The following is a 25769-nucleotide window of genomic DNA, read 5'->3' as shown; positions in this document are numbered from 1 at the left end:
AAAATGATGACTCGGGACTTTTCACTTTTAACAGCAAGCGTATCTTTATTTTAATTTAGATCAGATGACATTTTCCAGATGGAGTAAATCAAATAACTTATTCAGTAATTGAACTATTAGATACAACTGACTTTAATACGTCATAACGTTCTAACAAAGAAAGAGGAGCATAGCGGAAGCGTTAGCAGGACGAAGGCGAGAAGGCATCTGTTTAGGAGAACTTATGACGCAGCATTTATATAAAAGGTTATGTAACAGAGTAGCTTATAGAAAAATGTAGAAAAAGTTATGATGCAGCATTTATATGAGGAGGTTATGTAATCTAGAAGGTACTGGTTTAGGGGAAGATCCTGAATTGCAGAAAATTAATTAAAGGCTGCTGGTTCGCAAAGAGCAAAGCCATCGTATTTTTTTTATATTTTACATCTCCCCCCCCCCGTCAAAAAGAGAGGCCGGGGTGAGAAAAGCATTAGTACAGGAGTGAAGCAAAAGTATGAGAAAAGACATGAAAACATCCAGAACATAGCATACAAGCTTTAACTATGGCCTATCATAGTTCATGACTTTCTCGTATAAAATTTTGACTTTATAGCATATGAAATTTTGAACATTAAAACTATGAGTTATAAATAAATATACAATATATGACTAATTTTAAAACTATAACATAATAAATATGGAATACTGATAAATAAATAAGTTATAATTACAAAAGTCATCAATTTTGTTAAAAATGTTCTTTTTTTAAAAAGAGTTCGAATAGAATGAAAATATCTGGTAAAATCTCTAAATGCCAGATAGTCCACAAATATGATGCATGTTGATAGTTCACAAATATGATGTATTTTTTTTTCGCTGAATATGTTTTCATAGTAGTAAGCTTTGATTAGAAAATATTTTAAATTTTTCTTCCTTCAGATAAAACTTAGAAAAGAAATAGATTATACAATTTATGAATAATATATTATGTGCATTTTTTCCTCTCATCGTAGGCAATTAAAGATTGACATATTTTACACTTCAATACAAAATATTATAATTATTCAAAAAACAATTCAATATAAATAATACAATTATACACTAGAACATGAACACTTTGGCTTTAGAACTATGGCATGTCCTTGCCAACAGATCAGCGTGATTACTTGCTGATGGTTGGGGGGTGCTAGGTACAAATATCGAAAAACCTCCGTTGCCTAATACCAGGTAACTGGTTTTTGGCATTGTACATTATCTCAAAGTCGTTTGAGAAAAATAAAAGATCATATAAAATCAAAATTATAAGACAGATAACTTGTATAATCAAGTTAAAGTCTTTTTTATAATTTTGTAAATTAGAAACAAATATTATCCTACAATAAGAAGAAAATGTTTGCTACAAAATAATTCAAATTATGTGAAAAATATAAAAGGTCAAGATCGGGAGAATAATTTGTCATAGTCGGGAAAATAACTTGCCATAATTAGGGTTTAAGTCTAAATCAGGTATTAAAAGTCATAATCAGGAAGACTTTTAATAGAGAATTTTGAAAAAATTAATTTTAATTTTGAACAGAGATAGGAATTCTACTATTTCTGACAGTTAACTTAAACTCACTTGCTGGATTAAAAGGTCTTAATCTAGTTGAAGGAACAATTTCTGATTTCTTTTTAGATAAAGGATTAGGTTTATCTATTTCATAAGTAACTTCAGAATATTGTTTTAAAATTTTATAAGGTCCTGAGAATGAAGGAGATAATTTACGTGTATTAGGGTACTGAAATTCTTCACACATTACTAAATCAACAATTTTAAAATTACTAGGTTTAAAATGAATATCATATCTTTCTTTATTTACATTATGATAATCATCAGATCTCTTTTGAGCTATTTTTCTAGCTTCTTCTATTGACAGATACAATTCTTGATTTTGAAATAAGGAATCATAAGGTAATTTTCCATACCTTAAATATGATGGAGGGAATTTTGTTACAAAATGAGGGGTATTATTATACTCTTCAGTTACTTGGGGTAATAATTTTGTCCATGCTATATTACCTTGATAAGAATTTAGTTTACATTTTAATCTAGTTATAATAGTTTGATTAACACGTTCAATTTTACCAATAGTTTGGGGTCTATTTGTAGTAGTTAGCAATTGCTTTACATTACGATTCCTTAAAAAGTGCTTAAATTTTGAAGATGTAAAAGCAGCGTTCCTATCACTTAAAATCTTTTTAGGGACCTGGATTTGGAAAATTTGTTTTAAGCAATTTATATAAGTATCTGTAGTTACACTTTTAGAAGCAAAAGTCCAGATATATCTAGTTGCATGATCAATAATTATGTGAATATACTTTTTAGTAGAATTATAATAATTTAAACCACCTACAGTATCAATAGATAATATTACAAAAGGTTCACTAACTGATGGTAAATTTTGCATTAAACCAAATTTCCTTTTGTTTACTTTTCTTATTAAACTGACATACTTCACAATGTTTACAATAATTTCTAACATCTTGAACAATTCCTGGCCAATAATATTGTGGAGATAACAAAATTAGCATAGATGATACACCAATATGACCAAATTGTATATAGGCCTTTTCAAGTAATTTTGTACATAGAGATATGGGTATCACAATTTTGTACAATCCCTGTTTTTTGATAGTTAAGACATCATTCATTTTCCTATACTTAGTATTACAAACATTATCTAAATTTTGATATTCTTTTATTTCTTCTAATGATAATAAATTAACTTGCAATCTTAAATGTTGACATATAGGATTTCTAGAGAGCATGTCAGCTTCAACATTAGTAGATCCTTTTTTATATTTTATATCAAAATCATACATAGATAATTTTTAAAGACCACCTAAATAGACGACCTGTAGGGTGTTTTATATTTTTAAGCTAAACTAAAGCAGCATGATCAGTATGTACAGTAAATGGTTACCATGTAAATAATAATAAAATTTATCAATTGCATCAATAATAGATAAACATTCCAGCTCAGTAATGGCATAATTTTGTTCATAAGATCTTAATTTTCTAGAATGAAAAGCAATTGGATGTAAACTACCATCAGGATATTCTTATTTTAAAACAGCAATAACAGCTTCTTTGGACACATCAACAAATACATGACAGGGATATTTAGGATTAAACAAAGTTAAAATAGGTCTAGAAATCAATGCAACTTTTAATTTTTGAAAAGCTTTTTGACATTCATCAGTCCAATTATAAGGAGTATCTTTCTTAAATAAATTTGTTAATGGGGCTCTAATTTTAGCATAATTTTGAATAAATTTATGATAAACATTAATACTTCCTAAATATCTTTGTAATTCTTTGATATTTTTAGGGGGTTGCAATTTCTTAATAACCTCTATATTTGCATTACTGGGCTGGAATTTACCTGCTTGAATTTCATATCCTAGAAAATTTATTCTTTCTTTAGCAAAATTACATTTAGATTGTTTTAATTTTATATTCTCTTTCTCACATATATCAAATATTAATTTAAGATGATTTAAATGTTCATCAAAATTTGGAGAGAATACTATAATATCATCAAAATAATTTAAAGTAAATTGAATCTGATATTTGTTTAAAATTTGTCTAAGAGCTCGTTGGAAAATAGCTGGGGAATTTTTCCAACCAAAAGGTAATCTAGTAAACTCATACAGTCCAAAATTTGTAGTGAATGCCAATTTTTCAGTATCCTTTTCATTTAATTTTATATGCCAATAGCCTGATGCCAAATCCAATGTAGAAAAGATTTTTGCATTTGTTAATTGATCTAAAACAGCATCAATTCTAGGAATAGGTTCAGAATCAGTTTTAGTAATTTGGTTAAGCTTCCTGAAATCAATACACAATCTGCTTCTGGACTGCTCGTCTCACTTATAAGCTAAAGTTACAGAAGCAGCATAAGAACTATAAGAAGGTTTAATAATTCCAGCTTTTAACAATTCATCTATTTGTTTTTTAATTTCACTATTATCTTTAGGAGATGCTCTATATGGTCTATAGGCTATTGGTAATTCAGAAGTTAATATAACTCTGGGAGGTTCAACCCTTATACAACCAACATCATATTTACTTTTTGCAAATATATGGTTATAATCATTCAACAATTTCTGTAATTTACTATCAGAATTTTTACTATTTTCAAAATAATTACCACAATTTTTAGTACTAAGATCATTTTTACATACAAAATTTTCGCTATGATCAAAATATTTACTAGATTGTTCAGCACTGACATCATTTTTACATACATGATTATTTTGGAAAAACTTGTCTACTTTAACATGTTTACTTACCTGTTTTCCAAGCTGATACACTTCATAATCATGAAAATTCAATTGTAATTTAAATAATGAAACACATGGTGATGAAAGCAATAAATAATTCAAATTTGAATCTACTACATAAAATATCACATTATTTTCTATTTTACCTACTTTACACTTTTCTTTGATATTTTCTCTATATGAACTTCACTAGATATTGAAAATATTTTATCATAGGATTTCAATGAAATTTCTCTAAATTTATCACCAATTTTGTTAAAAATTTTTAACGGTAAAACATTAATTTGCGATCCCGTATCAATAATACTGGGAATTTTTTCCTGTCCAATTTGGACATTCACTTTAAAGTAATATCATTTTTTAACTTCTCTTTTAGGAACCCTGTTATAATTAATAGCAGGTAATTGTGGATATCGAATTGGCCGATATGCATACTGTAGAGGTCGGTATTGCACTTGTTGATAATTAAAAGGTCTCACACTATGAAAACTTTGATAAGGAGTGGCTTGCACTGGTCTGGGATAATAGCACCTCGGAACAGTTTGCCTTGGAGGAACAAATTGGTAATTACTATTTCCTAGACCATCCAACGGCATCTGAACTGGAAACAGTTTCCTAGCAAGAGTAATCCAGTCTTTCGGTGTGTCTATTTTTTGCACTGTTAACAGCATTTTTAGTCTTAACATTCTTAGAGACTCAGGAAGTCCTTCCGTAAGTGCTTCTACCATTGCGGAATCAGTTAGTTTCAAGCTGGCTCCTAATTTTAACTTATTATGAAAATAAACATCAACATTATTAAATTTCTCATATTTTAAAGACACAAAACCACTAAAAGTAACAGATTCCGATGTTGTGAAGTATGTCTCGAAAATATCCTTTATGTTGTTCCAGTCTTTATCTAAACAATCACGTAAATAGAGGGCTAAAGCCTCTCCTCTAATACACTCTGAGAAAACAAATTTCTTTTCCTTTTCTGGAATGTTCTTTGCGGCACATTTCTCTTCAAACAATAGAAGATATTTGTTTATTGGAAAATTTGTACTTGTACCGTCAAAAATAGGGAATTGAAATTTCACTGTATCCACAATAGCTACGGATTCTTGCTTATCAGTTGACATTTTTGCCGTTTTTGAGCGTGTTAGCATTCCAATCACAAAATCTTGAATTTAAGAGTTCGCATACACATCCATTTCAACACTAAAATCAATCACTTAAGAAGCACCTAATAAAACGCATAACTTTGGAGACGAGGGAAAGCACTTAAGAATCGCCCGAAAAGAAGCAAAAGCATCAGACGATCACACACTGTCCTTGACCTACTGTTGAATTTAGAAGCGCGTTATAAATAAATCCAGAACCTTTTTTCGCCACGTAGAGGATAAATCCTGCCAGCTAATTAATAACTGTAATGTTTTCAGTTATTCCAACACATCGTGGGCGAATGGTGAGGCTATTCCATTACATGTTCTGGCAGATGGTTGACGAAGCTGGGATGATTGAAGCACGGAGAAAAATGATGACTCGGGACTTTTCACTTTTAACAGCAAGCATATCTTTATTTTAATTTAGATCAGATGACATTTTCCAGATGGAGTAAATCAAATAACTTATTCAGTAATTGAACTATTAGATACAACTGACTTTAATACGTCATAACGTTCTAACAAAGAAAGAGGAGCATAGCGGAAGCGTTAGCAGGACGAAGGCGAGAAGGCATCTGTTTAGGAGAACTTATGATGCAGCATTTATATAAAAGGTTATGTAACAGAGTAGCTTATAGAAAAATGTAGAAAAAGTTATGATGCAGCATTTATATGAGGAGGTTATGTAATCTAGAAGGTACTGGTTTAGGGGAAGATCCTGAATTGCAGAAAATTAATTAAAGGTTGCTGGTTCGCAAAGAGCAAAGGCATCGTATTTTTTTTTTATATTTTAGATATATATATATATACTTTTGGTATGGTTGATTGCAACTAAAAAGGGAGGTACACAACTACATTTTATAGCAGTCCCATGCACAAAATTTCAATGTTCTGAGGCTACTCGTTTTTGGGTTATGTGAGATACATACATACACCACAAAAAAAAATTTGGTACTTTTCCGTTTCGCGGGTGCAAATCTCGCCAAGCAGATTTATTGGCGAAAACATATAGTATACACACAAAAAATGTTGACAAATGTTAATTCTAAGAATTCTTTATTTTGAAGGTATAAACATTTTAATATGGTTTAAAATTTTGTAAAAAAGCCAACAAATAAAGACAATAAATTTCTAAAAATAAATTAGTCTAGGAATTTACTATCCTTTCATCGTACAACATCCTGATTCGCAGATTCATATCACGTGACCCCAAGTGATCTCATCTCACGTAAACTACGCTACAAAAATCTAATTCTCTCAGTAATTATCTACATTAATTTCAAGTTAAATCTTAACTTGAAATACAAGTTTAAATGCCAGAATTATTTCAATTTGTAAAATCAGAAATTTTGTAAAATCGTAGTACTTTATTTCGCTAATGCATTCTAATTAGAATTGATGAATTTAACTTTTGACTTTGCCTTTTCTATATTTTCGCTATCCGGTGAGCGATGTGATTGCATCCTAATTGACTTAATTACCGCCGCAAATGGCCTTAGGTCATAAAATTGAACTATCTGGTAAAAATTCTGTGCAATTGTATGCCAGTATTGAAAGAAACAATCAATCTGATAAGAAATAGCTGCGACTTGTTTTGAAAATGTAAAAGGTTACCATTTAATCCATTTTAAATCAATTTTATAATTCGTTTGGTGTAAAAGAGTCCTTTATTCTGTCCTTATGTACAGATGTCATGCAAAAACATCGTTAAAGTGCGTTCAATAGCACTCAAAATGGATATTTTGGTTGCAATATTACAAAACCCGGAATTACGATACTTTCTTTACTTCATACAAGGAAGAAAAAATAAGCAAAATATTAATTTGAAAAACTAATGGGTAAAATTTCTTAATATTTTAATAAAATAAAAAATGCAGATACCATGTATTGCTTATTCTCCACATCTAGAAGGCGAAAAAGTTTCTGTCTACGACGAACTAATTTTTCTTTCGCATCTTCTTGTATCTTCAATTTGACAACAGATTCTTCATTAGCTCTGAAAAGACCGGGAATAGGAAAAAATATATATATATATATGCTTACTAACTATATATTAAATAAACAATAAAATGTTTATTTAATATATAATTAGTAAACATATATATTTACTTTATGTAAACAATGCCACAGCATAAAACACCGTACAGCTTGCGTATACTGACAATTCTTCAAAAATATAATAAGCATATAGCCCACTTCTATGTTTAATAATACAGGTATCAGATTTTTCCTGCTTATATAACAAAGAAGGAACCACAGAACCAAAATGCTATTCTGATTTACAAAATAATAAATAGGCTAATCTTTGGAATATGGTAACAGGTGGTTTGGCAACATTTTGGTAAAGCGATAAAGGTTACTAGCTAGAACTTTAGCAGTGTACATGGATAAATTCAAGGGTGTGCGCAATGCCATTTTAGTGCAATTCTGGGATGTTTTTTTAAGTGAAAATAAGTTGACGTGTACATGGATGATACCGTGTATGTGCAATTCTTAAAAATGCGGCAAGCAGTGGGCGATTCTGCACTTTCTCCCAATTTCACACCTAATCTTCGTCATGATTAAGCACTTTTGTTCAATAAAAGTTCTAGCATAAGCGTAATTCGGCTAGCACATTGTTGGAAAAAAATGTTGAGTAAAAAAAAAACATGCCTTTACTTCGTGAAAACAAAATAGCATCCAGAAATAAAACTAGCAGGTTGCTGTAGCAGCATTGGCCGCCAAATATTCGCCAAAAAAACGCCAAGTTACCATAATCCAAAGATTCACCAATAAATACAGTGGTGTTACATTCAATGAACTTGATCCAAATTCAAATAAAAAAGATAAGATACTTTCTTAATTTTACTGTAGGATATGATATACAGAACAATCAATTATTTTTACCATAGAATATCTGTGCACATTAAATTCATATACGTAGAGTCGTAGCTAGGGCTTTCAGCACGCAGGGGCAACTGAAGATTTCGTGCCCCCTACTGCTTGCCAAGGATGGAAAACATTTAATTCTAAAATGTTGTAACATCAGTTTGGTGCCCCTTGGATTCTGCACCCGGGCAAAGATGGCCCCCTCTAGCTACTCCCCTGCATATACGTGAAGTTAGGTTTAGAGACATTTTTCTCCATTTGTCCACACTGTATGCAAAGCATAATATATTTGGAAAAATATAGTAATTTTTAATATATTAAAAGGTCATCATATACACTTTTATTCTTCTTACAATGCATAATTTAAAAAAATTCCAAAAATATATTCAATTAAAAGAATGAGTAATAACCTTGGAGCCTTTGTTACTACTCCTTCTTCCAGGTTTTTATATTTCTCAGATTTCAAAGCTAATTCTTTATGATATGATGCAACTTCTTTACATCTCTGAGCACGACTTGCTTCTCTTTCTCGCTTAGAAACTATCGCTCTTTCAGCTAAATCTTTACGGTTCAATGATACGTAATAAGATGATAAAGCCATCTGTTAAAGAAATACAAACATTAAAGAAAAGACAATGTACATTTTCATAGTACAATACAATACTCTGAATAATTTCCTTATTCTTTTTGTTCATGAAAAGAATATTTCCTGTGTAATATATTTAACTGTTAAATTAAATCACCAGATAATTGTACGCTCTTGTAACTACAGAATTTTGAAAAGAAAGTAAAAGGAAACTATTTCAACATTACTTTTTATAAACATATTTAACCTTTTTCCACTTTTCAAATTATTTTAGTTTTTCCATATTCTAAAAACACAATTTTTAAAGAAACAAAATTTCATTTCTCAAAACATGCGAAACTCAAAACCGAAAATTCAAACTTGTTTTGTTGTTATTACACAGTGTTTAGTTGTTTAATTAATGACATGAGCTTGAGAATCGTTTCATGAAAAGTTATTAATATTTACAATAATTAACATTTGGTTATTATCATTTTGTTTTCAATATAATAATCAATCATTACATAAAATGTTAAAACCTTGTAATATTTTATTAATAAAATGTGTTGAAAGACTGTGTACAGTAAAGTCAGGAGTATATCGAATTAAATGTAAAATACTTCTACTTCCAATTAGACATAAGGTCGTTTGAATGTTTACTCGAAGTTACTAAATCCGAAAATAGGTTGAAGTGCATTGAAATTAGTAGTGTAAAATGGCTGGAATAATTTCTAGATTATATACATCAGTTTTTAGGAGAACTTCGACTTTTGCCTTAACAATAATTGCTGGAGCTTTCTTTTTTGAGAGAGCAGTCGATGTTGGCGCAGATTACATCTTCGATAAAGTTAACGAAGGCGTAAGTAAATTTTAATATATTTCGTATATTTAAGCAGAATTAAAGAGTATGTTTAAATACCGGATTATCTAATTACTTTTTTTAATTGACAAATTTTGATGGTTGAGTGTAATTTTAGTTTTGCTGTTTTCATTAAAAATCATTTTAAAAACGCAGTTTCCATCAGTAATAGTTAATTATGGTTTACTTCATTTACTTTGTAGCATAGCTATGTTTATATAAAATGTAAAACCAGACAATTTCCTCTTAAAAACTGTTATTCACTTGCAGGTAAAACTTGGATTAAAATGGCCTAAAACTCACATGCTCATATATAAGATCCTGGATTTGTTTTCTAGCCGAAATTATTTTTGCAGTAGTACTCAACGTTGTAAAATATGAGTAATTTGAAAATAGGATATTAAATTGACTTTTATCTCATATTTTATCTTGATAAGGTATCCGGTGCATTGCTATTGAGAAAATTGTGAGGGGAAAATATTACATAAATATATACTTTTAAGTAACGAATTGAAAGTTTATTTAAGGAATTATGTTTTATGTTAGAAGGTTTTTGAAAATATTGATCAGGTTCGTTTGAATTGAATGCACAAGTCCGATGAAAAATGAACAAACTTTATTATTATCACAACAAATAAATCAAAATTCTTAAATTTCCTCAGATATTCGTACAGTATTACAATATCTCACAGTAGATATCTTTTAACTACTCAAACATTCAACAGAACTTAATTCAAAACAGCTAAAGAAAGCTAATCCGCGAATTCGATACAGTCAATAAGAGCAGCTTTCTAAACAAACTCTTAAAACAACAACAAACTAACTAACAACAACTGAATTGAGAGGTTTTCCTCCTTTCATAAGATTTTAAATCGCGTGCGAGAATTTTCTGGAATTTTCTCAAAATCAGAAAGAGATATTTGTTTATTAAATATTGAATGCATGTGCTCTTGTATTTTTAATTTTCCAGCTTAGCTTTCTTTTAATATTCATTACACGCTGCATTGCGCGTGGAATAAAACAATTTTATTTATAATTCTAACATTAACTAATTAAATGCCAAATCCGTAATACTGCACCCTTCCCAATGAGTGCTTGTCCCGGGCAGCACAATCCCTGGACAGGAAGCCAAACTTACAACTAAAGGCATAAATGCAATAATAAGCATTACATTACAACAACAACAACAAAAAAGCATTAACAATAAATGCAATGAATCATATCAAATACTAAATACAAATAAAATGAAATACACATTTAGAAACAAAAAGGACCATGGTCTTACACTATTTCCAATTATTTACACTATGTACTATGGTCAAAGTAATGAGCTAACCTGTTGTAATGAACAACTTTAGGTTTAGACTATGAAGACTTGCGGATCCAAAAGCCCACCAGCGGCCGAGCGGTAAAGTCGCTGAACACTGGTAGTTCGGTCCGAGGTTCGAATCCCGCGAACGGGCTGGCTGCATGGGCGTTTCGTGGTTTTCACCATGTGTAACGTGTATACGAGCCAGTTTCCCTTAGAAAGTCCTCCACGAAGACATCCCTCCCCTTAGGCAGATAGCCCTCGAGGCTTTGCCATAATCACCCACACATACACTTGCGGATCCGAACCACATGTCATTCAGCCTGTTTAGGACTGTGTGCGGACCATCTCGATGTGACTGTAATTTAGGCCCGACTTCTTTTTGTCGAATTGGGTTCCACAACCACACCTTGTCTCCTTTGTTGAATCTATGTCCAGGAGCTCTCGTGTTGTATCTGGTCTTCACTTTCTCCGTTGCCAAGTTGACTTGCTTTCGTGCGGAACGGTGCATCGCTTCAAACCGGGCCTGGACATCTTGGATATATTCCTCAGGCGATGAAGGCACATCCGTATGGCGACCAAACAGGCGATCACAAGGCAGACGAAGATCTCGACCGAAGAGCATCTGAGATGGAGGATAGCCGGTAGTCTGGTGTTTCTCTCCAACCCAAGTATGATTTCGGCAGCTTTCTGAATAGGGTCTTTCACATGAGACGTCAGCGTTTCCAGGCGAAGATTCCTTTTGAAGATGGATCGTCATGTCCTCAGATGCTAAGAACAGCTTATTGTTTTTGAAGTCTAACGAAAAATTGTATTTCCTTAAAAAATCCAATCCGAGTATGCATGGATCTGTAATATCCGCCACATATGTCGTGTGATGGTAGGCGGCATTTCCAAACATGATGTTCACTTTTAACTTCCCAGCTATGTCGATCTTATCACCAGATGCAGTCTGAAGGGTAACGCAGGATGGCATCCAAATAAACTGTTGAGCTAAATCTCTCTGAATGATGGTAACATTAGCTCCTGTGTCAATGATCATATTGCAAGGAACTCCATGGATGTGCCCATTAATGGCCAGTCCGTTACTGTTGCCACTCACTGTAGAAATCTTGAGCGCTTTAAAACAAGGTTTTTCATTCTCTGGCAGCCTCCGTTCCTCGATATGGTCATTCATTTGTTTCTTCCGTCGTTGCTGGGAAATGGTCTCAATTTCTGTGCTCCGGGATGTTCTGCAGTTCCTTCGTATGTGTCCTTCAACACCGCAGTTCCAATACTTATCACTCCTTTTTCCTCCGACGGCATTTAATTGTCTGTTTAAATCGTATGCCTTATTTTCCGTGCTCTGGGGAGTTCTGCAGTTCCTTCGTAGGTGGCCTTCAACACCGCAGTTCCAGCACATTAGAACTGGTTTCTTTTCACTTTTGTTCCATCTCAAGCCACTGACTTGTCTGGTAAAATCATCTGTTTTATTTTTCATACCCCAGGGTGTTCTGCAATTCCGTCGTAGGTAACCTTCAGAACCACATCTCCAACACCTTAGAGCCACTTTGTTCTCACTGCTACTCCGTATGAAAGCGTCGACTTGTCTGTATAAATCATCTAAAAGAGGCATCAGTTGACCCACTGGCTCGTGAACTCGCACAGCTCTGACTGGGTAGCCATCTCTACGAGTTGCTTGCTGGGCTGCCTCGACTTTTACAGTGTACAACAGAGTGCTTTTCGAATTTTCTAACATCTGCCATTCGCGGAGCTTTCTGTATTTCAAGATCCCGGATGCCGTCGATGAAGTATTGTAGAGACAGGATTTCCCTTGTTTCTGTCAGACACTCTGAAAAGGCAAGATAAGACAACTTTTCAACATCCGTGGTCAGCTCCTGAAGTGTTTCTTTTCGCGAGATTTTAATTGAAGCCTGCTGTAGTCTTTTAAACACTTCTCCCCAAAGCGCCGGATAGAGCTTCAAAGTCTAATCTCTGGTTTTCAGGAACAGTCTGCAGGATATTCGTTGTGTTTGCTCTCAAAGAAGTGGCGAGATGAGAGGCCTTAGCTTGGGAATCCCATCCATTCGTGTGTAGATAGTTTGAGAGAGGGACGAGCAACCATAGGTAGAAATTTAAAACCACTGCAGAAACCCTATCATTAATTTTTTGTTCCACGGCAGAAACTCTCTCTTCTATTTCCTCTTTTACCGAAGAAACTTTTTCTTCAACGTTTCCAACGTTATTTTCGACTGCATTTATTCTGCCTTCCATAACCTCGAAATTGTTTTCTATTATGCTGGCAATTTCTGTTTTCATCTCCTCTTGACCTGCTTCAATCTTTTCTTGAACAGTCTTCATTTCTACTTTAACAGCTTCCATCTCTTTTGTAACAGATTCTTCCATCTTTTCCTGACCAGATTTCATCTCTGCTTTCATTTCTTCCTTAAACAAGGCAAAGGCTGATATCAACTGCCTTAACTGTTCTTCCATCGCTCTTGTTATTGGCATTCAAACCCCACTCCTGACACCAAAAATTGTTGCGTGCATACAGGTTCGTTTGAATTGAATGCACAAGTCCGATGAAAAATGAACAAACTTTATTATTATCACAACAAATAAATCAGAATTCTTAAATTTCCTCAGATATTCGTACAGTATTACAATATCTCACAGTAGATATCTTTTAACTACTCAAACGTTCAACAGAACTTAATTCAAAACAGCTAAAGAAACCTAATCCACGAATTCGATACAGTCAACAAGAGCAGTTTTCTAAATAAACTCTCAAAACAACAACAAACTAACTAACAACAATTGAATTGAGAGGTTTTCCTCCTTTTATATGATTTTAATCGTGCGCGAGAATTTTCTGGAATTTTCACAAAATCAAAAAGAGATGTTTATTTATTAAATATTAAATGCACGCACTCTTGTATTTTTATTTTTCCAGCTTAGCTTTCCTTTAATATTCATCACGCACTGCATTGCATGGGAAATAAAACAATTTTATTTATAATTCTACTAACATTAACTAATTAAATACCAAATCTGTAACAATATGAAGAAAAAGTTACCTTCCAGTTTGTTAGGTTCTCTAATTTGTAATGGACTTCACATAAAAAATTTTGATGAGAGACGTTTCAGTTTTTAGAATACAATGCCCACCCCTTATTAAACTTGCTGGTTGATAAACTCAACCATTTATTCCATTCAAATTTTCAGGAATCGATATGAATCTGTTACAAAAGAGATGGAAGCTGTTAAAGTAGAAATGAAGACTGTTCAAGAAAAGATTGAAGCAGGTCAAGAGGAGATGAAAATAGAAATTGCCAGCATAATAGAAAACAATTTCGAGGTTATGGAAGGCAGAATAAACGCAGTCGAAAATAACGTTGGAAACGTTGAAGAAAAAGTTTCTTCGGTAAAAGAGGAAATAGAAGAGAGAGTTTCTGCTGTGGAACAAAAAATTAATGATAGGGTTTCTGCAGTGGTTTTAAATTTCTACCTATGGTTGCTCGTCCCTCTCTCAAACTATCTACATAGAATAGATATCTACATACAAATAGAAAAACTGCCATTTATTAAACTAATCTCCACCATTTATAAAACTCAAACTGAGAATCTCCTACCCCTTTTTCCTTACCATTGACCTCTTGAGAGGACTTTCGGGTTGCCATATATTTTGATTGCCCCCATGCTGCATAGATACTATACATTTAAAAAACATGCATGACTTATCTGGGTCCTTTGGTACGGTAGTCAACGTGCTAACCAACAATACTGAATCAAAATATTATAAATACTCTTCAGATTACTAATCTTCAAATTACTTAGGCATTAGTTTATTGTAAAGGCTAGAATTCATTAGCAAACTAAGATTAAATTAGCTGTGTTCTATAATTTTTGAAAACCTGATGAAGAAATTTGTCAGTGGTCTGCATAAAGTTGATAATAATTTAGTATCAATTTTAGATTATGAGATCTGAGCATTTTTACAGAAGAAAACTAAAAGCAGTACTTCATAATAAATTTTAAGTAAACTTTTACTATGTTATTTTTTTGGCTAATCTTTGGAATATGGTAACAGATAGTTTGGTGACATTTTAGTAAGGCGATAAAGTTTACTAGCTAGGACTTTAGCAGTGTACATCGATAAAGTCAAGAATGTCTGCAGTGCCATTTTTGTGCAATTCTGGGATGTTTTTTTAAGTGAAAATAGGTAGACGTGTACATGGATACCGTGTATGTGCAATTCTTAAAAACGCGGCAAGCAGTGGGCAATTCTGCACTTTCTCCCAATTTCGCACCTAATCTTCGTCATGATTAAGCACTTTTGTTCCATAAGAGTTCTAGCATAAGTGTAATTCGGCTAGCAGATTGTTGGAAAAAAAAATTTGAGGTGGGGGGAAATTTCCTTTACTACTTCCTGAAAACAAAATGGCGTCAAAAAAAAAAAAAAAAAAAAAACAGGTTGCTGTAGCAGGTTTGGTCGCCAAAAAATTGCCAAGTTACCATATTTCGAAGATTAACCATTTTTTCACCCTATCTTGAAACAGAATGTTTTATATTAAATTTTATGTATGCCTTAAAATCAAAACTTTTTATTCCTTTTCCAATTTTTATGAACTTGCTTGTGTTAGCACTGTCTTCTTTTTCTGTTCTTGCTTTTGTAATCCTCAACCTATATACTACTGTTTAATGTAAATAGATATTGTTATGAATTTGGCTTGCATATAAATAATTTTAGCAAAATTATATATAAATTGTTGTATCTCTTGTATAAGTAGTATGAAAAACGTCAGAATGCAAAGCAGTACAGTCAAAAGTCGTTAATTCGGACACCCATAATCCAGAATGATCTATAATCCGGACCTCAAAGCCACAAACTTTCTGCGCATGCGTCGCGTTGATGCATGCACATAGGCATTTACGCGTGCGCATAAGACCTTTACGGCTGCGAATATACGTGTGCGCATGCGCATAATACGTTTACGCATGTGCGTTTAATGTATAACGGACGGTATAAGCTAAGCTAAAATTATCTAATTCAGTTGATGTTGCAAATTGCGTTGTTTCTTAATCTTTGAATTGTATCCGGCTTATTATTTTTTGCAGACTGTTAGAGCAATTTTATAAACGTAAGCTTGAACTTTCGATTATATCAAATGAATTTCCGATATATATTTACGAATATGTAAAGGATCTACAAAGCGAAAGTATGTTTCGAAGTCCATTAAACGGAAAGTGGAATTGCTGCAAAAAATGGATAAAGGCGTATCCTTTGATTATCTAATCATTCCGAAATATGTATATCAATTTCACGCTGCTCTGCGGGGAAAGGGAAACGATGCGGCGCGCAATTAATTGGAAGTTGATCTGTCAGCACTATCCTTATCTTCAAGGCAGATGTTTTTATTTTATTTGGCTTATAATTCCTTACTAAATGTAGTATTTCATCTTGATGTACTCCGTCTTTGATATGATTTAAATCAAGTTCCTCGTCATTATAGTTCGCTTCCGATAGTGAAAAAAGTGACATAGAGGTTATTGAAAATGAAAAAATTTCGATTGACAAATTAGTCAGCATTCTCGACACAGCAATTATAGGACTTGAACAACGAAACTTTGTAACTAAACAAGAAATTATGTATGTTTAATAGAATTAAAGAGAAAGTATTATCACATGAAACGAAGCAACTTAAACAACTTACATTGAAAGAAATGTTTAATAAAGTAAACAAATAAATATTAAGCTTTTTCTTTTTGTAAATTTTGACACCCTTTAGATCATAATTGTTCTTTATTTCATAAATTACGGTTTCATATTTTTAATTTTATAATTTCTGCATGCCATCTTACCAGATTTAAACTGATGATCTATAATCCGGAATTGCCAAAGTCCCGACGAGTCCGGATTAACGACTTTTGACTGTACCAGGAAAATAGGGATACGGAAGTAAGTCCATTTTGGCAACTAATTTTTGTTGTCAAGTTTGCCGACATTTTGGTCCGAACCCTGTGTAGCCAGCCGTAACTGGCCTGGTCTCTGTGTAACTATTTATGTTTTCCGACAATTTCAAGAAACTGTAGGTACTTGAAGTTTCTCGGCATATAGAAGGAAAGAACATACTATGAGACTTTCTATATAAGACTGGAAAGAGCATCATTTTCAATCTAGCTTCAATATATTAAGATTTCAACTTGTTTAGAGATCAGTGTGCTAGCTTACACATTTAAAGTTCTTTGTATTGCCTTGTGTTTAGCATTCTTAGTCATTTGAAGTGGTATCTTCTGATTGTGCTCTGTCATACTGAGAAGAACTGTGTGAGTACTTTTGTGTGAAAAATTCCAGAACTGTAATGTGTTAAATTTTATGAAGATTTGGTTCTGTGTGTATTTAATCCATTACGAACCCGTACGCATATAGCAATATAATATATTAAACTGATCCAAATTTGAATGCTGATTTTTAAGACGTCGAAAAAGTTTTAACTAAAAATTTTTATTTAATGTTCTCTAACATTTATTCTTTTGAGGTCGGTCCTGTAGTCTCGAAATTTGTAAATATTCTAATTATGTTTTTTTCTGCCACAGATGGTTGTTATTAGTGTTCTAATTTTATTCTGATTACTTTGATATTAGTACAATAAGTGAGATTTGTATTATGACATTTAAAAAAGTATGATTTGTTGATAAGTTTATTTTGATTTTTATTGATATATTTTTCATATTAATTATATGTATACTGTGAAATCACTTTAAAAAGCCCAGATGTTGCATTCTGGATGATTTCAGCATTCTGAATATATTCTTGGAAATAATGGTTATTTTCAAATGTATCTTTTAATCTAAGAGAGGTTGTCACCATCAGAGATTTCGCTGTATGTACACTGGTCGACATTGAAAATGCAACACCAAGAAAGAGTGGTCAGAAAGTGATGAAATTTAGAAAAAAGACAGAGACAGCAAGCAGCAGTCAGTAATCTTTATTTCAAAATGATACTCGGAATACAGAGCGAGAACGGCGTCGGCTCAGTAGAATGTAGGACCACCACGGACAGCAATGCATGAAAAAACACGTCTAGGTATAGAGTCAATAAGAGTGCGCATGGTGTCCTGAGGTATGGTTCTCCATTCCCTTTCAACTATTTGCGACAGTTTGTCTTCTGAACGAGGCAGGGGCAAGGTCTGCAAACGGCGTCCAATCACATCCCACACATGTTCGATTGTTGACAGGTCAGGAGAGTACGGTAGCCAGGGAAGCATCTTTATACCTTCCAGAGCGTGTTGACAGATGCGAGCACTGTGTGGTCGGGCGTTATCCTGCTGAAAAATTACATTAGGCAGCCCTTGAAGGTAGGGGATTGCCACCGCCGTAAAAGTATCATTGGGCCGTCATAGTGCCCTGAATATGAACTAGAGGTGACCTGGAATCGTAGACAATAGCACCCCAAACCATTATGCCACATTGTCATGTGGTGGGGGCATTTCACAGTTAGTGCCGGATTAGATATGTCTCCACGTCGACACCACACACGTATGCAGCAACTGTCGCTGGATAAACAGAAGCGTGGCTCATCTGAGAACATGACGTTTTGCCATTCTGTCATCCACATCTCTCAAGTCCGGCACCATTCTAAACATTGGCATCTATGTTATGGGGTCAGTGGCAGTCTTCTTAATGGACGCCATGAGTGCAGGCCACGTTCAACTAATTGACGGGAAATTCTGGTTGACATAGAAACATCCAGAGTATCTTGCATATACTGCAGAATCGAGGTACAAGTGACTTGCGGGACCGCCGCAACTTGTCAGTGGATGCGTCAGTCTACACGTGCTGACGTCACTCTGGCTGCACCTGCACCCCTCCTTCTTCAAACATTTCCTTGTTCCGACCATGTTTGGCATAACTGTTGTGTAGCGAATTTAATTTAATTAAGTGATTAATAAAAATCAAAATTTTAAAGTTTTAATTATTCAAAATTTGAGCTACACAAGTTTGGTTATATTCTTTTTGGGCCTATTAATTCTAGTGTAATATATTTTGGCTTTCCGAGTTTACGCGAACTGCGTCTTCAATCTTGTACATGCAGACAATGGATAAGTATTTTTGTTTCTGCGTAATAAACTCAGTTTTTCATGTCAAAAATTAATTTGATTTCTTAGTATTTAATATCATTAGTTGCAGAAAAATTAGCTCTTTAATTTGGCATAACTTTCATTTTTCTAACTTTAATTGCATTTCAGTTATGAGCTTTAATTAGTAGATTTTCTTCGTTTCGCTTGTGATTTAGTTAAAGGGGGATGAAATGCCTTCTTTCCGGTTGAAAAGTCACTTTTCGAGAGTTTTCAGCGTTCTTTCGTTGGGACCCTTGCAGGGTTGTTGAAATTCCTAATCTCCCCCGGTCGCAGGTGGCAGTTATTTGGCGAGGGTTTGGCGACTTAGATTTTCCGTTGAGGTTTCAAAATAGTGGTTTTGGCGAGTTTGATAACATGAGGGTATGCTGTGGTTGCAACTATTTCAACTTTCGGCGAAAAAATGGGTTGCGCCAACTTGGCAGTCCGGCGCTCTCCCTTTTAACGGGTTGTTTGTTACGAACTGACCTTTTTGACACTTTTTGCACTTTACTTCTGTTGCCCTTTGAATTGGCCGGAGGCGACAGCTGACTCCGACGAAGAAAATGGAGCTTCTCCCCGATAGGCCTACGGGCTTCTTGGCTAAGCGCTGTGAGCGCGGGCCGTAGGTATGGGCATTTATGACTTAAAAAAAAAAAAAAAAAAAAAAAAAAATCGAAATTCTTTCATCAGTTTTTGTTGTGTGTGTTTGTGTATCTCAAGGAAAATATACAGAAGTAAATTTCTAGAAAACTGATGCGCACCATTGATTCTTCTCTTCACTCGAGACCAGAGCGTTAATTAAAAACCGTTGTTTTTGGAAACCTCATTTGCTCATCCTAAATTTTACTAGAACTTCAAGGCTACCATAATGAATAAATTAAAAACCGTTGTTTTTGGAAACCTCATTTGCTCATCCTAAATTCTACTAGAACTTCAAGGCTACCCTAAGGAATCCATACTGTTCTACGAACATTTTTTTTCCATTCAACAGGCCGCCAGCACTGTATTTCACTTATCTTGCCGTAATGGAACCTCAATTGTTCATCCTAAAATCTACTAGAACTTCTAGGCTACAGTAATTGAATCCAAACTGTTCGACGAACATTTTTATTTTTTTCCATTCAACAGGCTGCCAGCATTCCTCATGAGCTTCGATGGATTTCTTTTGTTTGATGATCCTTAACAGATAAGTCCCTTTTTCTTTTTGGTTAATTCTTGGTTAGTTAAATATTATAGATTTCTGCAGTTAAAATGATTGAATTAACTTAATTTGTTAATTTGTTGAACCCTAAAATTTTTTATTGTAGTTGATAACTTTATCCTAACTCTATAGAAATCATTTTTCCTTGGTGTATCAATCAAGTAAAAGCATTAAATGGAATAAAGATTTATAACCTTATTAAAATTATTGTAACTTAACTTAATGGTTAAGAAAATTAAGTTCTTCAGGAAATTATTTACTTTAATGTTTTTTTTTTTTTTTTTTTTTTTTTTTTTTTTTTTGAATTACTCATTGGTGAGGATGATTTGAAATAGTGCTTGTATTACAGCTTTCTTGTTTCTCAGGACGAACTTGTTTGTAGAATAGTAAATGTGTCAATACTTATCTTATCCGGTTAAAACCATATTTAATTAATCTAAGAAAAAAAAATTAAATAAATAAAATTGTTATGTGCAATAATAGTATTTAAATGATTATATTGAGTGCAATATTAAGCAATATTTTTGTTGTATTGATGAATTCTGTGTGAAGTAGAAAGTGTAGCTTGTTAAATTTTTTTTTATTTTTTTCTACCCGGGGAGGGTAGTGTTTCTTAAATTTATAGTTTATTTTGGTATGTTTTACCAGATTTGCAATATTAAATTTAATAGTAATTACAAGAATGTAAAATGTGTAAAACAATAGTTCAAATTTTGTTGAATATATTTTGATATTTTTTTTTGACTAATGGATATATATATATATTTATAATTATAATTGGCATTAATAGTTAAATAAATAAGTTTTTCTAGATCATTCAAAGGTTAAATTTTTGTGTGTGTGCTCATGATTTTCACCCTTCTCATTCTCAAGTTGATTTCAGGGTTAATCCGAAAACACAACGCAAAATGTACAGGGCTTATTGATATTAATATATTTATGTTAAAAAATTTTAAGTGTTATGTCAACAGAGTAGGAAACCATATGATTTTTCTATAACAATTATTGGTATCATGATTTTTCACCATAACATATTGGAATAATGTTATGTTAAAATCAAATGGCACCAATATGTTATAGAAAAAAAAAAAAATCATGGTACCATATAATTGTTATAGAAAAATCATATGGTTTCCTACTCTGTTGACATAACGCTTAAAATTTTTTAACATAAATATATTAATATCAATAAGCCCTGTACATTTTGCGTTGTGTTTTCGGATTAACCCTGAAATCAACTTGAGAATGAGAAGGGTGAAAATCATGAGCACACACACAAAAATTTAACCTTTGAATGATCTAGAAAAACTTATTTATTTAACTATTAATGCCAATTATAAATATATATATATATCCATTAGTCAAAAAAAAAATATCAAAATATATTCAACAAAATTTGAACTATTGTTTTACACATTTTACATCCTTGTAATTACTATTAAATTTAATATTGCAAATCTGGTAAAACATACCAAAATAAACTATAAATTTAAGAAACACTACCCTCCCCGGGGAGAAAAAAATAAAAAAAAAATTTAACAAGCTACACTTTCTACTTCACACGGAATTCATCAATACAACAAAAATATTGCTTAATATTGCACTCAATATAATCATTTAAATACTATTATTGCACATAACAATTTTATTTATTTAATTTTTTTTTTCTTAGATTAATTAAATATGGTTTTAACCGGATAAGATAAGTATTGACACATTTACTATTCTACAAACAAGTTCGTCCTGAGAAACAAGAAAGCTGTAATACAAGCACTATTTCAAATCATCCTCACCAATGAGTAATTCAAAAAAAAAAACATTAAAGTAAATAATTTCCTGAAGAACTTAATTTTCTTAACCATTAAGTTAAGTTACAATAATTTTAATAAGGTTATAAATCTTTATTCCATTTAATGCTTTTACTTGATTGATACACCAAGGAAAAATGATTTCTGTAGAGTTAGGATAAAGTTATCAACTACAATAAAAAATTTTAGGGTTCAACAAATTAACAAATTAAGTTAATTCAATCATTTTAACTGCAGAAATCTATAATATTTAACTAACCAAGAATTAACCAAAAAGAAAAAGGGACTTATCTGTTAAGGATCATCAAACAAAAGAAATCCATCGAAGCTCATGAGGAATGCTGGCAGCCTGTTGAATGGAAAAAAATAAAAATGTTCGTCGAACAGTTTGGATTCAATTACTGTAGCCTAGAAGTTCTAGTAGATTTTAGGATGAACAATTGAGGTTCCATTACGGCAAGATAAGTGAAATACAGTGCTGGCGGCCTGTTGAATGGAAAAAAAATGTTCGTAGAACAGTATGGATTCCTTAGGGTAGCCTTGAAGTTCTAGTAGAATTTAGGATGAGCAAATGAGGTTTCCAAAAACAACGGTTTTTAATTTATTCATTATGGTAGCCTTGAAGTTCTAGTAAAATTTAGGATGAGCAAATGAGGTTTCCAAAAACAACGGTTTTTAATTAACGCTCTGGTCTCGAGTGAAGAGAAGAATCAATGGTGCGCATCATTTTTCTAGAAATTTACTTCTGTATATTTTCCTTGAGATACACAAACACACACAACAAAAACTGATGAAAGAATTTCGATTTTTTTTTTTTTTTTTTTAAGACATAAATGCCCATACCTATGGCCCGCGCTCACAGCGCTTAGCTGAGAGGCCCGTAAGCCTATCGGGGAGAAGCTCCATTTTCTTCGTCGGAGTCAGCTGTCGCCTCCGGCCAATTCAAAGGGCAACAGAAGTAAAGTGCAAAAAGTGTCAAAAAAGTCAGTTCGTCCCCTAAAACAACCCGTTAAAAGGGAGAGCGCCGGACTGCCAAGTTGGCGCAACCCATTTTTTCGCCGAAAGTTGAAATAGTTGCAACCACAGCATACCCTCATGTTATCAAACTCGCCAAAACCACTATTTTGAAGCCTCAACGGAAAATCTAAGTCGCCAAACCCTCGCCAAATAACTGCCACCTGCGACCGGGGGAGATTAGGAATTTCAACAACCCTGCAAGGGTCCCAACGAAAGAACGCTGAAAACTCTCGAAAAGTGACTTTTCAACCGGAAAGAAGGCATTTCATCCCCCTTTAACTAAATCACAAGCGAAACGAAGAAAATCTACTAATTAAAGCTCATAACTGAAATGCAATTAAAGTTAGAAAAATGAAAGTTATGCCAAATTTAAGAGCTAATTTTTCTGCAACTAATGATATTAAATACTAAGAAATCAAATTAATTTTTGACATGAAAAACTGAGTTTATTACGCAGAAACAAAAATACTTATCCATTGTCTGCATGTACAAGATTGAAGACGCAGTTCGCGTAAACTCGGAAAGCCAAAATATATTACACTAGAATTAATAGGCCCAAAAAGAATATAACCAAACTTGTGTAGCTCAAATTTTGAATAATTAAAACTTTAAAATTTTGATTTTTATTAATCACTTAATTAAATTAAATTCGCTACACAACATAACCGATGCACTGTGCTCGCATCCATGTAGGTATCAGCTGCGATTTGACGTAAGGACCAACCCGTCCTTCTCAGTCCGATCACAATACTCCTCGTAAAATCGTCTGTCTGCTGGAAGTGCCTTCTTTGATGGCGGCCTGGCATTCTCTCCTATTACACGTATCTTCCAAGACAAAAACTAGCTTTCTTCGATGGTTCGTCTGGCAGAAATAAGGACACAAATGTTGCCCATTCTGCACGTTCCTTCTCTTATATCTTACTTCACGTTCATCAGGGAGCTGCGCATTTCACATTATTCGCATAACTCAGTGACATGCGTCTACTCTAAAATTTGCATTAATTTCTGACCACTCCTTCTTGGTGCTGCATTTTCAATGTCGAGTAGTGTATAAGCCATAGGAAACATTTTATATGTCAAATTATAAAAAGCAAAGACTATTATAATCATTATTACCAAAATTTCAGTCAAAATTATGCATTTTAAATCTGTCTTTTGTGTTTATTTATGCTGAATAGAATATTTGTTTGCAAGCATATTTTAATTTTCTTTTTTCTCTTACAGAAACTTTGGAAAGATATAAAGCATAAATATGTAAAAGAATAATTGTCCTGCATCTGTTATTATTCAAAATGTAGCTATTTATGTATCACCATGAAAGAGATGTTTTGTTATAAAGTATCATTTTGGAGACTAAATATATCTTGTTTTCTACAATGAAATTAAAATTCATTGTTGTGACCATTTTGATTAATCTTTTTGGTTTAATTTTATATCTTGTTTATGGCCAGTGCTAAAAATTAGAAAAATACAACTAAATCACTCCAGTAGTTTAGTTATTGCTGCATTTATTATTTATTATCATTGGGGTTTTCTTCTGTTATTGGGACTGGTTTCAAAAATGTATGTATTTATGTATGTGTATATGCATATTTATATGTAACTGCATATATGTAAGGATTTGGATTAGTTTTTTAAATATATAATATCCTCTAATCTATTTATGTAAAATGTTATATAAAATTATAAAAAATATAATGTAATTTAAAAATTGTGTGGACAAAATGAAAATTAGGAAACATTTGAGCTACTTCATTTGAATTTGATATGAAATTCTTTTATTCACTTTCAGGATTCCTCAGATTATTTAAAACAGAGAAACTCTTTTGATAGATATGCTTTTAGGAGAAACCTGGTCAATAACGAGTTTCACTTGGGAGGTGGAGGGGAATTCCCAAGACACTTTAAAAAACTATTTTGTGGAGCAGATCTTGATTCTCTCAGTAATTTGATGTATTTGCCTTTTAAATCAGTTGGGTAAATAATTTCAAGAAACAGTTGCTGGCAAAGTAAAGCACATTTTGAGAAAGTTTTAGGGTCATGACTTACAGAAATCAAACGAACAATTTCTATTTTTTTACTAAAGCTTTTATTGTTTTGGATATGTTTTCAATTATAAATGTCCATTAATTAAAATATCAGACTTTAGCATGCTGATAGCTCAAAATTAAGCATGTAGATAATTTTTAAATGAAATTCTGTAAATAATCAGAAAATTTATCCTAACCTAAAATTAAAACATTTTTTAAATAATAAATTTTTAATGAAGTAAGATTATTTCTTCCATTCTATTATGGTGTTATGCTTGGTACCACAAATTTAATATACAGTCAAAAGTCGTTAATTCGGATACCCATAATCCGGACCTCAAAGCTACAAACTTTCATCGCATGCTTCGCGTTCACGCATGCGCACAGGCGTTTACGAGAGCGCGTAAGACCCTTACGGCTGCGAATATGTTTGTGCGCATGCGCGTTTAATGTTTAACGGAGTTATACGCTAAGCTAAAGTTATCTAATTCAGTTAATGTTGCAGATTACGTTGTTCCTTAATCTTCGAATTGGATCCGGCTTATTATTTTTTGCAGACTGTTAG

At 32.8% G+C, this 25769-nt stretch overlaps 2 protein-coding genes across 3 annotated transcripts in view; one reads left to right on the top strand and one right to left on the bottom strand.

Moving 5' to 3' along the window:
* LOC118204219 (trichoplein keratin filament-binding protein-like) overlaps nt 1–9288 on the bottom strand; it is a 57068-nt gene extending 47780 nt beyond the window's left edge. Inside the window, exons 1-3 of one of the 2 annotated variants that reach the window (XM_085816524.1) lie at nt 9149–9288; nt 8726–8916; nt 7329–7443 (exon numbers count right to left, since the gene is read on the bottom strand). In XM_085816524.1, coding sequence (XP_085672650.1) covers nt 7329–7443; nt 8726–8916 — 306 coding nt within the window. In that variant the 5' untranslated portion in view covers nt 9149–9288. Of the gene's footprint in view, nt 1–7328; nt 7444–8725; nt 8917–9128 lie in introns of both variants that reach the window. The other variant, XM_085816523.1, reaches the window with a different exon arrangement.
* Nucleotides 9289–9507: 219 nt separating this feature from the next.
* On the top strand, nt 9508–24578 carry ox (ubiquinol-cytochrome C reductase complex subunit oxen). The gene is made up of 2 exons (XM_085816525.1): nt 9508–9739; nt 24399–24578. Exons 1-2 carry the CDS (start codon nt 9596–9598, stop codon nt 24438–24440), a joined length of 186 nt encoding a protein of 61 aa, XP_085672651.1. The 5' UTR covers nt 9508–9595; the 3' UTR covers nt 24441–24578.
* Nucleotides 24579–25769: the final 1191 nt, after the last annotated feature.

This window comes from Stegodyphus dumicola, chromosome 5, assembly GCF_044657685.1.
Source record: "Stegodyphus dumicola isolate Sdum_Otavi_A_Nest chromosome 5, ASM4465768v1".
Lineage (NCBI taxonomy): Eukaryota > Metazoa > Arthropoda > Arachnida > Araneae > Eresidae > Stegodyphus > Stegodyphus dumicola.
Note: the sequence above shows the minus strand (reverse complement) of the source record. Positions and strands in the feature narration are given on the sequence as shown.

Bases quoted from the DNA above. Each gene is read 5' to 3' on its own strand.
- ox (XM_085816525.1), top strand. From the start codon at position 9,596: ATGGCTGGAATAATTTCTAGATTATATACATCAGTTTTTAGGAGAACT. The intron at 9,740-24,398 runs GTAAGTAAATTT...TTTCTCTTACAG, and splicing joins TCGATAAAGTTAACGAAGGC to AAACTTTGGAAAGATATAAA.